The sequence below is a fragment of the Salvelinus fontinalis genome, chromosome 25, assembly GCF_029448725.1.
Source record: "Salvelinus fontinalis isolate EN_2023a chromosome 25, ASM2944872v1, whole genome shotgun sequence".
Classification (NCBI taxonomy): Eukaryota; Metazoa; Chordata; class Actinopteri; order Salmoniformes; family Salmonidae; genus Salvelinus; species Salvelinus fontinalis.
In genome coordinates, this window is record NC_074689.1 from 10,885,231 (window position 1) to 10,901,978 (window position 16,748).

The 16,748-nt window shown below is 43.0% G+C and overlaps 2 protein-coding genes across 5 annotated transcripts in view; both read left to right on the forward strand.

The window, feature by feature from the left end:
• The window catches only part of LOC129822830 (kinesin-1 heavy chain-like), a 33,101-nt gene extending 19,359 nt beyond the window's left edge, over window positions 1-13,742 (forward strand). The window contains exons 10-25 of the mRNA XM_055881264.1: window positions 104-249; window positions 895-1,043; window positions 1,899-2,089; window positions 2,286-2,354; window positions 3,395-3,601; window positions 4,315-4,458; window positions 5,193-5,381; window positions 5,617-5,734; window positions 7,987-8,042; window positions 8,240-8,349; window positions 8,472-8,573; window positions 8,752-8,884; window positions 9,825-9,929; window positions 10,362-10,578; window positions 10,830-10,959; window positions 11,199-13,742. Coding sequence (XP_055737239.1) covers window positions 104-249; window positions 895-1,043; window positions 1,899-2,089; window positions 2,286-2,354; window positions 3,395-3,601; window positions 4,315-4,458; window positions 5,193-5,381; window positions 5,617-5,734; window positions 7,987-8,042; window positions 8,240-8,349; window positions 8,472-8,573; window positions 8,752-8,884; window positions 9,825-9,929; window positions 10,362-10,578; window positions 10,830-10,948 — 2,055 coding nt within the window. The 3' untranslated portion in view covers window positions 10,949-10,959; window positions 11,199-13,742. The remainder of the gene's footprint in view (window positions 1-103; window positions 250-894; window positions 1,044-1,898; window positions 2,090-2,285; window positions 2,355-3,394; window positions 3,602-4,314; window positions 4,459-5,192; window positions 5,382-5,616; window positions 5,735-7,986; window positions 8,043-8,239; window positions 8,350-8,471; window positions 8,574-8,751; window positions 8,885-9,824; window positions 9,930-10,361; window positions 10,579-10,829; window positions 10,960-11,198) is intronic.
• Window positions 13,743-14,789: 1,047 nt separating this feature from the next.
• LOC129822831 (rho GTPase-activating protein 12-like) overlaps window positions 14,790-16,748 on the forward strand; it is a 90,248-nt gene continuing 88,289 nt past the window's right edge. For 2 of the 4 annotated variants that reach the window (XM_055881269.1, XM_055881268.1), the window contains exon 1: window positions 14,792-14,997. The gene's annotated coding sequence lies outside the window, so the exon portion shown is untranslated. Of the gene's footprint in view, window positions 14,998-15,267; window positions 15,362-16,748 lie in introns of those variants that run through there. The other 2 variants (XM_055881265.1, XM_055881267.1) reach the window with 2 other exon arrangements.

Here is a 16,748-nt window from a genome sequence, read left to right on the forward strand (position 1 = left end):
CAGATCTGGGACCAGGCTTTAATGTATTACCCTCCAGGACAAAGCGATTAGTATTGAAGAATGACAGTGAAGCTAATGTTGCTCCCCCCCCTCCTCTCTCCAGACCTATGTCCCATACAGAGACAGTAAGATGACCCGTATCCTGCAGGACTCTCTGGGTGGTAACTGTAGGACCACCATGGTCATCTGTGCCTCACCTTCTGCCTACAACGAGGCTGAGACCAAGTCCACACTGATGTTCGGACAGAGGTATGCTCTCAGCCCCTGGACTGTATATTTTTTTGGGTTACTGTACCCCCAATAACATTTTAATCTGCCCGGACTACCCCCTCTATACAACTGATCATTAGGCCTATGTTTTTCGGTCATGGCTAGAAGGCATCCAGCTTTTTTCAAATTAACCCATTACACCTCTTAGTTTAGGATAATTCATGTAGCAGGTTTGGAGAATTAGGTTAGGGTTAGCTAAAATGCAAAAAAAAATATATATGTTTTACGTTAATATGACAAAAGCTGGATACCATCTTGCCATGACCATGTTCTTCTGAGTCTTCCCAAGCACCCTGGTGTGGATTGGATAGGTACCCCCATGTCTACTAGTAACTGAGTTGAGAAACAATGCTGTAAATGACTCAGAACCAATAGTGTTAAAGTCAGTCAGTGGACGGAAGTGTTATAAATGTCAATTGAATGAAGGTACCACAGAATTAAATAGAACGGGTGAATTATTGGTTCTCTATGCTTAGTAGGATGTTAGCAATGGCATGAATGCACTACAGTCAAGTCTATATGCTTTGAGTGGTCGGAAGTGGTTGACTTGTCAAACGCACTCCCACTCTGAAAGGTAACCGTTGTTGTAACTGTTTTGCTGTTGTTGCTGTTATGTTACCTCAGAGCAAAGACCATTAAGAACACAGTGTCTCTGAACGTGGAGCTGACGGCAGAACAGTGGAAGAAGAAGTATGAAAGAGAAAAGGCGAAGAACACGACCTTGAGGAGCACCGTGACCTGGCTGGAGAACGAACTCAACCGCTGGAGAAACGGTGAGAGAAAAAAATAAGTAGATATTCAGTTGGTGTTCTAGGATAATTGATTATATCATGAATAACGCTTGTGTCCTATTAGGATTGAACAGGGTAGTGTTCATTAGTGCCCTGCACACCGTAGCAAAACGTTTTGCAACGAAATCACGTTTAGAGTAAACCGTTTCCGTTGCAATAATACATAGGACACAGAAAATGGTCTGCCTGTTGAGTAGGTACTACAGAAGCTGTCTTCTCTAACCAGGGCCTACAATATACTTTAAGGTCCACCAGCCACTGTGGCAAGTAGATTTTAAAAAAATCTACCAGCCACTCAGATTTTTTTAACAGCCAAAATATTTTTTTGCCATAATTACATAAAAACAAAAAAATACAATTAAAATAAACTGATGACTATGCTCTGTAATGTTTCTAAAACATGACATGTATTTTTAAGAAGTAATGTGGTATATTGCTACATTTTATTACCTTTTTCGGAACCTAAGTCTTTTAACCAAAATATCAGATGAGAGAAAATGTTCAACTGCCCCTTTTAAGGGGGGGGTTTACTGTGGTAACAGGGCCACTTGAGTCCTAAAGTCGAAAAACAACTGAACTTGTGAACAAAACGATTCGCACGTGCTCTGTATTAACTTTGTACTTTTCACTTGCTTGTATTGTAGAGCACTGCAAATTCACCACCCGCAAACATGGCTGGTAAAATAGATATTCTTACGCACCAATACCTAAATCTACCCGCTTTTGGCGGGTGTTAATTTTACGCCATGTCTCTAACCCTGTGTTGTCTCCCTCTCCATGGCTGCATCCCTCCCCCCCTCCCTTCATCCCTCCATCCCTCTGTGCTGCGTCCTGTAGGTGAGAGTGTGCCGGTGGAGGAGCAGTTTGACAAGGAGAAGGCTAATGCTGAGGTCCAGGCTCTAGACAACGTGGTGAATAATGAAAAGATGACCCCCTCGCCCAGCATCCCAGGGGTTAAGCTGACTGACGCAGAGAAAGAGAAGTGCGAGGCTGAGCTGTCTAAACTCTACAAGCAGCTGGATGATAAGGTAAGGGAGCAGAGCAGAGCATCACACTGCAACCCTAGTGTGCCATAAGGATTTCAATGACGTAGTCATTTAAAATATGTTTTACTGACGATATAGGTTTCCTTGACAACACTTTGGTCTCAAAAACACCCTTACTATCTCTCTCTCTCCCCCCTCCTTTCTCTCTCCCTCTTCTCTCTCTCTCTCCCTCCAACAGGATGATGAGATCAACCAGCAGAGCCAGCTGGCAGAGAAACTGAAGCAGCAGATGCTGGACCAGGAGGAGGTGAACCCCCCCCCCACCCCCCCCCTATTTTGCACCCCCCCTGCCGTGCATCTACTGCCCCCCTGCCGGGCCATTCTGTTAACTATGCCATCAATCTGCCTGTATAGGCTCATCGGGGCCCAGAGAGGGGGTCAAGCTGTTAGCTGACTGTTAACCCAGACACAGCGGCGTTAAAGAGGCACATCTCAGCCTGCTGCTCAGCCTGGGGAGAATCTGACATCCTAAAGCATGAAACATAATGAGAATCTCACTACCGATAGACTGCCGATATGTACTAATCACAGTGGGAGGCCCTCCCTTCTCTTGCTAGAACAGAAGTGGTACCTGCTGCATGCTGACCCGGTAGCGATGAACCTACCGATTCTACTTGTAGAACCGCAATGCTTGTCAGTTGCCAACATCTTGTCTTTGACCAAATCAAAGAGCACAAACCCCCATATAGCAAAGTACACGGATGCAATGCACAAAACACTAAATACTTCCTCCAAACTAGCTAACCACTGTAGCTAGTATAGACATAATTAAATCACAATGGATTAGCTAGTTTCCATGAAACAGCTGCCTGTTAGTGCAGTGTCCTTAGCTAGCTAGCGTTGTACAAAGTAGCAACATTAGCGCAGATAGCTTGGAATCTAGACCAATGTGCACGGATAACGCTACTGCCACCTTCTGGTTTGGAGTATTTTAACAAGGCTGAGTGGCTGACGACTTCCAAGGTCTTTGCGGTGTGAACACAAAAGAGGTTGACTTCCGACACTCAAACGTTTGACAATCCTACGATGTAGCTGAGCTTTAACACTCTCAACTCAGCCTTCAGTACACTGGATTTTTTTTATTACAGATGAATGTTCAGGGTCTTATTAATGGTTACTCCCAGGCCTGGGTTGTGTTCAGTAGGCCACATAGTATAATGTTCTGCAACAGAAAGCATACATCCATCTTATTGGCCAAGTAAATACGTATTGGACAAGGTAATACCTCCCACCTACCTGTTTCAAAACGTTTTCTCCCTACTGAACAAAACTCTGTTCCTTCTCTAGCTGCTGGCCTCGTCACGTCGCGACCACGACAACCTGCAGGTGGAGCTGAACCGTCTGCAGTCTGAGAATGAGGCGTCTAAGGAGGAGGTGAAGGAGGTGCTTCAGGCCCTGGAGGAGCTGGCTGTTAACTATGACCAGAAGAGTCAGGAGGTGGAAAACAAGACCAAGGAGTTTGAGGCTCTCAGTGAGGAGCTCAACCAGAAATCGGTTGGTTTTATTTTAAGTTACATGTTACACAATGTTACATGTTGGAAATTTGGTAACTTTTATTTAAAAAAGGAGAAAGAACAACGTCATTCACAAACATAACTCACCTTTGTTGATCACTATGTGCCAACTATCGCAGGTACAGCATATTTTTTTAATATGTATATATTTTTTTAATTGACCCTTTATTTAACTAGGCAAGTCAGTTAAGAACAAATTCTTATTTACAATGACGGCCTACCCCGGCCAAACCCTAACGACACTGGGCCAATTGTGCGCCGCCCTATGGAACTCCCAATCACGGCCGGTTGTGATACAGCCTGAAATTGAACCAGGGTCTGTAGTGACGCCTCTAGCACTGAGATGCAGTGTTAGACCGCTGCACCACTCAGAAGCCCTTTAAAGAAATAGATAAATGGAAAATAACGACTGAAAATATGATATGAAGTGAATAGGAAATTCTAGGAATTTGAAGATTGTACCCTGTAACCCTGATTAATCAATTAACAATGTCATTGATTAGCTTGTCCACTCAGCTAATGTCCCAGGTCAGCTGTTGAATCATTAAGTCCCTGATTAGAAGAAAATAACGAAAACCAATAGTGTTTTGGCCCTTCAGGCATGGAGTTGAATAGTGTGTAAGAGTTCACTGCATTGTGAACAAAGTTGGTTGGCATTTTGTGAAATCAACCTGTCCTGTTTGTCCTCCTCAGAGTATCCTGGTGTCCATTGACTCTGAGCTGCAGAAGCTGAAGGAGATGACCAACCATCAGAAGAAGAGGGTAACTGAGATGATGTCATCGCTGCTCAAAGACCTGGTAGAGATAGGCATCGCCGTGGGCAGCAACGACATCAAGGTACACCTCATTCAGTGCCACACCAGCCAGTCATGGAAGGGAAGCCCAGGATTGGGATACTTTTGTGGAATTCCAGGGAAGAGGGGGAGTCTGTGTGGCTCTTATATGTACCATTTAACCTCATCCCAAACCATACCTCACCTCATCCCAAACCATACCTCACCTCATCCCAAACCATACCTCACCTCACCTCATCCCAAACCATACCATACCTCACCTCACCTCACCTCATCCCAAACCATACCATACCATACCTCACCTCATCCCAAACCATACCATACCATACCTCACCTCATCCCAAACCATACCTCACCTCATCCCAAACCATACCTCACCTCATCCCAAACCATACCTCACCTCATCCCAAACCATACCTCACCTCATCCCAAACCATACCTCACCTCATCCCAAACCATACCTCACCTCATCCCAAACCATACCTCACCTCATCCCATACATCACCTCACCTCATCCCATACATCACCTCACCTCATCCCAAACCATACCTCACCTCATCCCAAACCATACCTCACCTCATCCCAAACCATACCTCACCTCATCCCAAACCATACCTCACCTCATCCCAAATATACGTAACCTCCTCCTAAACCTTGCATTAGTTAAACTGTCTGATGCATTAGTTAAACTGTCTGGTGTATGTCTTTTGCACGGTGACATTTGAGTCTAACATTTGTGCCTTTACGTCGTCTCCTCCCCCTTTCTCCCCCTCCCAGCAACACGAGGGCAGTGGTCTGATAGACGAGGAGTTTACGGTGGCTCGTCTGTACATCAGTAAGATGAAGTCGGAGGTGAAGACCATGGTGAAACGCAGCAAACAGCTGGAGAGCACCCAGGCCGAGAGCAACCAGAAGATGGACGAGAACGAGAAGGAGCTGGCCGCCTGTCAGCTACGCATCTCCCAGGTAACCATCGTTGACGTCATCTGGAACAGAGGGCTCGGGGAGGGTGTCACAGGGTGGCTGTCACTCAAATTAAATTCTAATCACGTCTATTTCAATTAATTGAATGAAAAGCAATGAGGAAAATTTGGATTTGGGAATGTGATTACAGTTTACCTCCTGAATTAAATGGAATGGATTCAATCCTGGTTCCATTTATTGCTCCCTTTTCACTTTCTCTTGCTGTCTCCTCCTCAAGCACGAGGCTAAGATCAAGTCCCTGACAGAGTACCTTCAGAATGTGGAGCAGAAGAAGAGACAGCTGGAGGAGAACGTAGACTCTCTGAATGAGGAGCTGGTCAAGATCAGCACTCAGGGTGACTACAACTTTACATTTTTTTTATCATTTATCGTCCTTTATTCAAATAGGAAGATCCCTCTCAACCGAGGAAGACCTGTCCCCAAGATGGCACATCACACATTCGTTATTGAAATGTGTATTTTTAAATATTCTTTTTACAAACCGGACACATTTGGCTACAGGTTGACACCCAGCTTTTCAACAGCAGGGCTTGACATTCAGGTAAATTTGCTAGTTGCACACCGGGTCAGTGCCAACTGAAAGCTACTGGCCCGATTTTAAAAATAGTAATAATACCGGGTCAAGATCTGACAGGAAAGCGAATGATGTGTTCATAATTTCAATAGCAGGTGATTTTATCTTTCATTTGTGGGCTGAGCAAGGAGCCTATACAGGGTTCATACAGACATGAAGTCAAATTCAAGGACTTCATTGTAATTTTCAACGACCTACATTTTATTTGTAATTGTTGTAATAGCCTATAGAAAAGAAGAAAATGATGCAGAAAAAAAGTATGCGTTACCACTAAGAATAATACTTTCTTTAATAGGCCTATCCAATGGCATTATGTATTGAGATTCACATTATTTTTATATGCTAAAATATGTCAATGTGGGCATGGGCTTACTAAATAGACAGCATGCTCCCGACACAAACGTTCTGATGAAGCCTGTCCATGTGGTAGCTAGTCACTCGCCATTTGAGATGTTATTGCATCATGTTTTAAAATGAAGCGACCAAAAAAGGTGTTCCTTTGTAATAGAACGCTTTGTATGGGAAACCAAAGCCAAAGCTGCTACATCTTGCTGTTTCGAGCCCTGAAATGAAATGACAGAATAATTATACTGAACAAAAATATAAACGCAACATGCAACAATTTCAACGGTTTTGCTGAGTTACAGTTAATTTAAGGAAATCAGTACATGTATATAAAAAAAAAAAAAAAAAAAAAAAAAAGTTATTTATTAGGCCCTAATCTATGGTTTCACATGACTGGGCAGAGGCACAGCCATGGGTGGGCCTGGGAGCGCGTAGGCACAAACACTGGGGAGCCAGGTCCGGCCAATCAGAATAGTTTTTTTCCCCACAAAAGGGATTTATTACAGACACAACTACTCCTCAGTTTCATCAACTATCAAGGTGGCTGGTCTCAGCTGATCCCGCAGGTGAAGAAGCCGGACGTGGAATTCCTGGCCTGGCGTAGGTACACGTGGTCTGTGGTTTTGAGGCCGGTTGGATGTACTGCCAAATTCTCTAAAACAATGTTGGAGGCGGCTTATGGTAGAGAAAAACTTTTTTAATTATCTGGCAACAGTTCTGTTGGATATTACTGCAGTCAGCATGCCAATTGCACGCTCCGTCAACACTTGTGGCATTGTGCTGTGACAACTGCACATTTTAAAGTGGCCTTTTATTGTCCCCAGTACAAGGTGGACCTGTGTAATGATCATGCTGTTTAATCGTATTATTGATATGCCACACCTGTCAGGTGGATGGATTACCTTGGCAAAAGAGAAATGCTCGCTAACAGGGATATAAACAAATTTGAGCACAATTTAAGACAAATAAGCTTTCTGTGCATTTGGAACTTTTCTAGGGTCTTTTTATTTTGGCTCATGAAACATGGGACCAACACTTTACATGTTGCTTTTATGTTTTTGTTTAGTATATATTGGAGCTGTAGAACTTCTAAATCGGCTACCATAACTTCAATGTCTTTTTCAAGGACCAAATAGCCTAGAGAAAATGTCACATTTTCAAGGTAGGCTATTCCAACATGACTAAATTGCGCATCGCAAATATTCAACCAATATTTTGAACTTTTTAAATACCTGGTTTGCTTTCTTGCCTTAGCATTTGCTGGTATATATCATAACTTTGAACATCTTTCCTGCCCCTACCGTTGTCGGTCTTTGGTGAGCTGCTCCACACAACAACCAGCTGTTTGAGAGCTGCACACTCTCTGCCCGACAGATTATAGGCTATATGTGTGCAGTGCCCGTGTGATAAATAATCGGAATAACAAACCGCTTCGGGAATCCATCTGTTTTTGAATACATTTTATAGCTTAGATTATAGATGGTATTATTTCAATATTTTTTTTCACTAGCCTGAGCGGACCACGGACAGGGATGATCAACTGGCCCGGGGCGTTTCCCCAAACCTTCCCGGGCCAGCGGGCTGCCCTGTATGTCAAGCCCTGAACAGTATATCACTATCTAGTGGTGAAATGATTGCTGACGCACACCTACTTTTCTCCCCTCACAGAGAAAGTCCAGGCTATGGAGAAGGAGAACGAGGTCCAAACTGCCACTGAAGTAAAGGTATGACCAACAGTGGATTTTTCCTGACAGGCTATTCTTTCCTCACTTGATAACTGGTCATTCAGATTATTCAAACTTTTTGTGTTTGTAATCAGTTGCATTTGTCTACAAGATTCTCCATGATTGTATATTTGATTCCTGTATGGGATAAATATACCAAATATATACCAAATATACTAAATGTCTGTTGCTCCTAGGAGGCGGTTGAGCATCAGATCCAGTCTCACCGTGAGGCCCATCAGAAACAGATCAGCAGCCTGAGAGACGAGCTGGACAGCAAGGAGAAACTCATCACTGAGCTGCAGGAGTAAGAGAACACGCGCGTACAAAAAATCCTTGAGGCCCATCGGACACAACGACGACACATGGAACAACTGTTATTTTGTAGTTAGATTCTGTCTCACTTTGTCTGTATCTGTCTCTCTCCAGTCTGAACCAAGAGATCGTGCTGGAGCAGAAGCGTCTGAGGGTGGAACACGAGAAGCTCAAGTCCACCGACCAGGAGAAGAGCCGCAAGCTGCACGAGCTCACGTGCGTAAACACCCATCCAGTTGCCATCGTACACACACAATCAGTATTCACACACTATCATTTGTCCTTAGCTGATTTCTCTGCATAAATGAGAAGAAATAAATGACTGTCTGCAGCCATATGAACAGCGGTGACGTGGCAATGGGGAATCACCGATCTGGTTGTGTGTGTGTTACAGGGTGATGCAGGACAGGAGAGAGCAGGCCAGACAAGACCTGAAGGGACTGGAGGAGACTGTGGCTAAGGAGCTCCAGACCCTACACAACCTCAGAAAGCTGTTTGTTCAAGACCTGGCTACCAGAGTCAAGAAGGTAAAGCACACTGTGTTAGCTTTTTACAAGCGAGAGATGCGCCCCCCCCCCATATTAGCATTTTAGAAACACCTAGAAGGAACCATATGAATCAGCTACTTTATCAGCCCTATGTAATGAACAATGTTCACATAATAATGCCCTTACATTGCACAGTACCATCATCACCTGGACAGTGCGGGAGCCACGTTCAAATCCAATTTGATGTTACATGCGCCGAATACAACAGGTGTAGACTTTTCCGTTAAATAAAACTGTTCCCTTCCAATCCTGGCCTGTTACCCTGTTGAATGTTTAATGAACCTCCGCACCAGACAAAAGAGGGAGGCTTTGGTAACTAGGTCAGCCTGTAGTTCTCTTCTTCAAAGGTAAAGATTTAAATAAGATGCTGTCTGTGTCCCAAATGGCACCCTATTCTCTTTTATAGTGGACTGCTTTTGACCAGGGCTGATAGGCTTAAAGGTAGTGCACTATATAGGGAATAGGGTGCCATTTAGGACACAGGCGCTATGCTGCTGTGATTCAGAGACTATTATGAGGTTCTTCACCAACCCTCGGGCTTCAGGCTCTAGCTGGCTCACATAGATAAGATGGAGAGGAGAGAACGCGTGACCCTGGATCACTTCAATAAGTTAGATTAAAAGTCCTATTTATCAGCTCTGAGTCACAAATGTGATATTTGTGGTATTTTATAATTGTGATGAGCTTGTGGTACCAACATTCCGACCTTGAAAGTCTATGGGTCAGTGAAAGGCATATTAATGTGGTATATTAATTTACTGCTTCCCAGTGCTCATTTCAAACTCTGAACTTGTGGCTTTAATGGTGCCTTTCACAGAAAATGGAGAAGCGTGTGTCTCATAAATGATAAATAGATGGAGAGTGAATGATACATGTGCTGTTAAACGAAATGTTCTGCAATAATGTATGTTTTCTGCAGAGTGCTGAGATGGACTCTGATGATACAGGGGGCAGTGCTGCTCAGAAACAAAAGATCTCCTTCCTGGAGAACAACCTGGAACAGCTTACAAAGGTCCACAAACAGGTAAACAAATGCATACATCTGATGTTATGAGTTCTTCCATGGCAGAGAAGTATCCTGCTATGATCGAATGGTATGGTTCACTGAAGTCAGTAAGCAGGTACAGACCACAGAATTAGAATGAGCACAATGCACGTCCCCATTCATTTCAATGATGCCGTAATGGGCTCTATGCCTGTTCATTCTGTGGCACAGATCAGAGCCCTTTATTGTAATGGAAGGCTCTGTTACAGACATGCCAAATTACTCCAAGATACAAGTACTCTTCTGTCAACACAAATGTTCGTCACACATCGAAAAGATACCAAGGACCACTGCAATGTGACTGAAAGAAAGAACAAATGAATTAGTGAGTGAATCCTGTATGATTGGCCTCTGTCCATTTCGCTCGCTCACTATACACCCCCCCCCCCCCCCCCCCCCCCACCCCCCCAGCTGGTGCGTGATAATGCCGACCTGCGCTGTGAGCTTCCTAAACTGGAGAAGCGCCTGCGTGCTACAGCTGAGCGGGTCAAGGCCCTGGAGTCTGCCCTGAAGGAGGCCAAAGAGAACGCTGCACGCGACCGCAAACGTTACCAGCTGGAGGTGGACCGCATCAAGGAGGCCGTCAGGGCTAAGAACATGGCCAGGAGGGGCCACTCGGCTCAGATCGGTGAGGAGCATAAACACGTGTATTCATACACACACAGTCATTCATATTCACACACACACTGATTTTAAAAGTTTAACGCTCGTTTTTCCCCCCTGAGAGATCTGTCCTTTGTTCTGCCTGACATCATGTTTTGGTCTATAATACTATAAATACACTTACATTACAGTCTGGTCTTTTCAGATGCTAAATAGTGATGCCATTAGTGTTCCTTTGATGGTATGTAAACTTTGCTGTGCCTCTGTCCTCCCCAGCCAAACCTATCCGGCCTGGCCAGCCCCCTGTGGCATCCCCCACCCACCCCAACGTCAACCGGTCTGGGCTCTTCAACAACCAGCCCACTGCCATCAGAGGAGGAGGGGCCACGCAATGAAGGAGCAAGAAGTAAGTCGAGGCCTCTCAGAAGACTTTACTGAGCCAGTCGGATGTTCGGTTGGGTAGGAAATGTTTTGAAACCGGGAGGCACTACCTGAATTTGTCCAATAAGAACACAGATACTCTTTTTCCGTTGCAAACAGATTTGCTACTGAACACGACCCTGTTTTTTTATAGACCAGCCAAAGCTTAAACAAGTCTTGCTTTACCTCCACTCATTTTGTCTTCTGTCTCTCTTTGTCCTTCAGTTGCTGAAGAAGATAAACAACATTCACAGTCAGACTAAGATGCAAAGATCACCCACAGGAGCTGGCATTCCACTACACAGAACTTGTCACATGACATGGGACGATTCATCCAGTATCAACGTTTATAATCTATATATATATGTGTAAGAAATAGACACAGGCTGTACAGTTCTTTTTCCTGATCCTTTTTGTTTGAATGAAATTGATTTCCTTACAAAACAAAAGACAAAAATCAAACAATCGAATAAAAGTGCGATCTTGGCGCCTGGCGAAATGAACAACATGTAACTAATAATGCGTACTCGTAGCTCTTCCATTTGATCTGTCGCACAGCAGTTTGTCCATTTAATGTCCTAAAAGGTTTTAGTCTGCACTTTGCCATGTTGAATGTATGCTGTCGCAGGTTCTCCCCCAAAAAATATTATAATAATAAAAATAAAAAAAAGACAAATTTTGGAAAATCTGCTGAGAAGCATCCTAGCCTGATTATCCATGTACAGTATATCATCAAATTAACCCTCCTGTCTAGATTAAAATAAGCTTTATCAAAGGTATACAAATACACTACTGTCCTATTGTACAATTAGATTGAGCACTGACATTTTTACTTTCTCTTTGACGTTTGTTTCTTACGGGACTAAAATGCTGTAGTAGAACACATCTTCAGGACCATGCACTTGTGATTGACAGAAAATGACTCCCAAATGGCATCCTATTCTCTTTCTAATGCACTACAAGAGCTTGGTCAAAAGTAGTGCACTAAATAGGGAGCAATTTGAAATGAATCCTGTTGGATAGGACAACTGTGGCAAAAAGTGAGATTTTGTCTCATTAGAAAATGAAGCTGCTTCAGTGTCACGCCTATCTAAGTCCAAGCTATTCACTCCATATTAATGTACTGTATGATGACATTTTAGAATGGTTGAACTGCAATGTTCCCGAATCAATGTATATCAATACCAGCATATGCAAGCGCTGCGTATCCCCTTTGGTAAAATGTAAGAAATGCAACACATCTTTTCCTACTGATGTCAATGTTATCACTGAAGAGAAAAGTACTTCTCGGACCACAAAAAGATTGTTCTAGATGCTTGACTGTCCTGATGAATTTGTCAAGTTCATGATGTGTCACTATGCCAGCTTATCCCTCTACTCCGCCTATCATGAGGACATGTTAGATAATGGTCTATATAGAAGATGATGTTTAAAGAAATGTTCTCCGACAAAATTGTAGAAATTGGTTTTTCTTTGACTTTTTTAATTTTATTTCCCATTGGTTAGTGTGTAGTAGTTTGTTTGAGAACTCGTATGAGCCCCTCACTTTAGACCAATCATGAGTTTCATAGTGTCTTGTTTCTGTGCCTACTGCCTGTGTAGTTGTGTGGTTTGGGCATACATTTTGAGTGATTCTGTTTTTCTCTCTGTATTCAACTTTTTTTCATCGGTGTCTGATTCTGTCATCAAAATTCTTCAGCGGCCCAACTTTTTCATTTTATGACTCTGCACACCTTTCTCTTGTATGTAGGCTAACGAGGCAGGGGTTTGCTTGGGGGATTGGTGAATTGGGATCTGCGTCTACACTCGCATGTCCAAACTAGCCAATGCATTGCTTCATTCTAAGTAACCTTGTCTGCTTCTTATAGTGTCTAGTGAACAAGATTACATTCTAAGTGGGATGCTAATGTGGATGTAGGAACGGAGCCTGTCTTGTCCACGCAGTCACCAATCTTCATAACACCATCCTCCCCTAGCTACAGTCGATAGATGGCATCTGAGTTATTTATTGGTGTGTAGGCAGGATGAAAGCTTTAGACGCTGCCATTTTTTTAACTACCTAAATAGTTTTTTTTGTTTACCGTTATTGATTTGACTATTTGTGTCCATCTCTCAGAAAATGAAATGATCCAAAACATTGTCCTTCCTTCCCCATACTGTGTGTAAAACTGAAGCATCTGCAAAGACTGTCTGGTATAGCCCAGTGCTGTACAGACCTGACTATAGTGAGTGCAATATGGATCAGTTATTGTGAAGAAGATTTAACTACACAAGGTTTAAGTGAGGGAGTGGGACCTGCATAAAAAAAAAAAGTAAAACAAACTAAAACTAACGAATCAGTCTCCTGACTTTTGGTTTGTCATGTGTGATATCTGAAGTTGAAATGTAGCCTGAAGCACTTTTTGCAATGTATCTTGGATTACAACTGTAAGTGTCGTAACTGTACCTGCCATAAAGGACCGCTCAAATACCGATGCTGCTCCTTTTCTGCAAAAGGAAAAACACAAACAAGCGAAGCATAACCGGAGTTGTTCAGTCTTTGGGTTGTAAACTAATAATAAAAAATATTGTCTGAGAACTCGTGGTCTGGCCAGGTTACGATGGTCTGCACTGTCTGTGTATGATGCAAATTGTGTGTGTATATTTTATATATAACCCTAGGGAGATCTTTGCAGTGTTCTGCACATCGTTATCCTCAAGTGCTTTCTGTAGCCTTGGTTCCCAAGATTTTACCCTAGAGTTGAAACCAATAAAGTCTCAAAGAGAGAAGTCCGTGCACTGCTTACTCATTTATCGTGGTCAACTTTTTTCATCAGGAATGGGAAGGAAACGCTCTCCAACCTTGCTTTCCAAGGTCAATGAATTGAGAAGCTAAGTGGAGAGGAAATTCAGCAACTCGGAGGCGAGTGGAAGTTGATAAACCTGCTTCTTTGTTAAAAGTGAATGTTGCCTCTTGGTTGGAGTTTTTACTCACAATCATATCCATTCTGTATCACATGGAAAGGATGGGGTCCATATATCATACTGACTGAGTCAAGACTACACCCTTGTCTGATAGAATAGTACATGTAGTTTAAAAATGCTTGTTGCCCAGCCCTACCAGTAGATTACCTGCATTCTGTAGCAGGTAATGGGCCGTTGGATGCACTGGCCCATTCACACCAGCAGAGCACGCTATGGTATTGTCACACACGATCAAATAACGGAATGAATGAAAAACAAGCTATTGTACATTTTGGTGATATGGTTTCAGTAATTGCCTTGCCAGGACTGGCTTTTAGAAAGACTGACTTTTCTTAGAAAGAATACTGATTTATTTTTGGTGCAGATAATTTGGACAAAACCAAATCCTAATTTGGCAACTCCAAATCCCCCGTAATCTATTATTAAATAATTAGATAATTGTGGGGCAGTCTTGAAACGTCTGTCACAGATTTGGCTTGAGATGGTAACCGATGGTGACTCAAGAAACCGAGACGGTAAATTAGGAGCTCTTTCTTTATGGAGCTGTCTTGATGATCACCAGACCATTGTATTTGAATTGTCAGATCATTGCAACAAAAAGATACCCATATCAACCCCATCACGTTACACATGTGGCATGGGATATAGTAGCCCATAGGCTAAACCAATAAACCACATTTGTTCAAATTAAACTCTAATTTTGAACAAATAACCTATTTTCAAAATTAAGACTGGTAGAATAGCTTTCGAGGAAAGCCAGTGGTAGCCTACTACCACTAGGTGAGACTATTGACCACCAGATGGCATGCCAGGAGTAGCCTATCGTCCATCAAAGTTGGCTGGCAGGCAGGGTGGGAGAACCGACCAACCAACCCAGCGCTCACAAACGATAGCACCACGGCAGAGTGAAAACGAGGCGGGGGATTGGGAATACAGAGCTAGCGTACTCGAGTCGCATACTGGAGCAGCTAAGATCACTGTAATACCTGGAGGAAAAGTTCCGCACAAAACAACCGCATTTGGCCAGTTCTTTGAAGAGAAAGAAGATACCGTTAAAAAGGTGTGTAGGCTTACGTTACATCATTCATCGCAAGACCGCAGATAGTTATTGGTTGCTTCCAGAGTTACCTTGTAATGCATAGTTGCAAAACGACTGGCTACTTTTGTTTCTTCGACCTCGAATTCCTTCACAGAGGGGTGCATTGGAACCTACTGTTGTGGTGCAGTAACATAACTATATTTATAAACGTGAGCTCTGTTTAGATATTTAGGCTATAACGCACACAATCATGGCGGGGGTTGTTTTGTCGTTGGGTGATATTGGGGTGCCTGTATTGTTTTGGTTGTACGGGGTTTTTCACGTGATACACTGGCTACATTTTTGTACAACGCATTGCTTTCTTAACATAGGTAGCCTACAACTGGTAAGCAAATTATTCCTAACAGTTCTAATAGTTTGATATTAATCACATCTGTGTCAAATGTTTCTTAAAGGGATCATTTTTCCCCAGCTTTGTCTGCACCACAACTAACGTTAGTGGCTATTAGCGGCACTAGCCAGACTTTCCTGGTTTGGGAATGAGCGTTTCTGTCTAGTCGGGGTCTTTTGTTGAAATTGAATATGGATTAAACTCCTTTTGTTGTATTTCAATGGTGCTTTTCCATCTAGACTTAACACCACACCAGCGTGTCGCCAGTGTTTTATGTTAATGTTAGCTCTAGTGTTATTGTGTTTCCATCGGAGTTATGGAATAAAAGACTGGCGAGCAGAATCAACAACCTCCATCATTCAAGACTGTTGCTTTGTGAAACGGTGTTAAAGTTCACAGTTAGCCATTGTTGTGTAAATGAAAGCTGAAAAGTACCCAAGACCTTGCCTTGGCTCCAAGTCAGAGCAGGTCTGCTAGAGCCTAGTTTCATGATTTTTGGTGTCCATTACTGGGCGTTACAGGAAAGCCCCATAGAAACCACCGCCATAGATTTATAAACTAACCATTTCTTGGCGATACTTTTTTCGTTTTTGATTCGGTTAAATGTCCGTTTCCAGTTGCAGGTGGTTCTACAAAAAAACAACCAAAACTCAAAGATATTAAATCCATGTTTTTGCTTTGACAAGTTGTTGAATGCGATGCTTCTTTACACCATTTACTTATCCCCATCCACACACCAATTTACAACTACAATTGGACAACATTTGAACAGCAGTGGGCCTATATGCACATGTTGTTGGCTACCGCACAGCCTTGGTGACATCTGTTATTCTGTTTCCAATAGAACCACTGGGACAAAGGCATGTAGAATCTCAGTGTTGTGGTTCTTGTGTGGCCAGCGATGCGCAGATGTGTGAAAATGAAAACATAGTTAATGTTCCTTACAGAATGATAATCCATCCATCATCCTCAGACCGTAGGACAGGTCCCCCAGTTTGTCCGATCCATTTAGTGTGTGGCTGTGGATGGATGGAGAGATCGTCACAATAAGCAGATGCTTAAGATCAGGGGTGTCAAACAGATTTTGCCCCTCGGGCCGCATTCAGCCTTCAATGAGTTCCCGGAGGGCTGCACTGATCACGGGTTATATTTCATCCCCTTCAAAATTTGGGGGAAAAAATGGTCTTCTAGCCATCGTTTTTCGATTTTTTGATGTTCCCTGACTGTCTAGCTTTCATTTCGGTGATTATTAGCGGGCTCTGGACACAGTCAAGAAACTGTATGAATGTATGCCCCATTGGCCATATGTTTGACACCCCTGCTTTAGATCTTATCATGGGGTGCTTATAGATCTTATTGGTGCATAGCTTACAGGTGAACT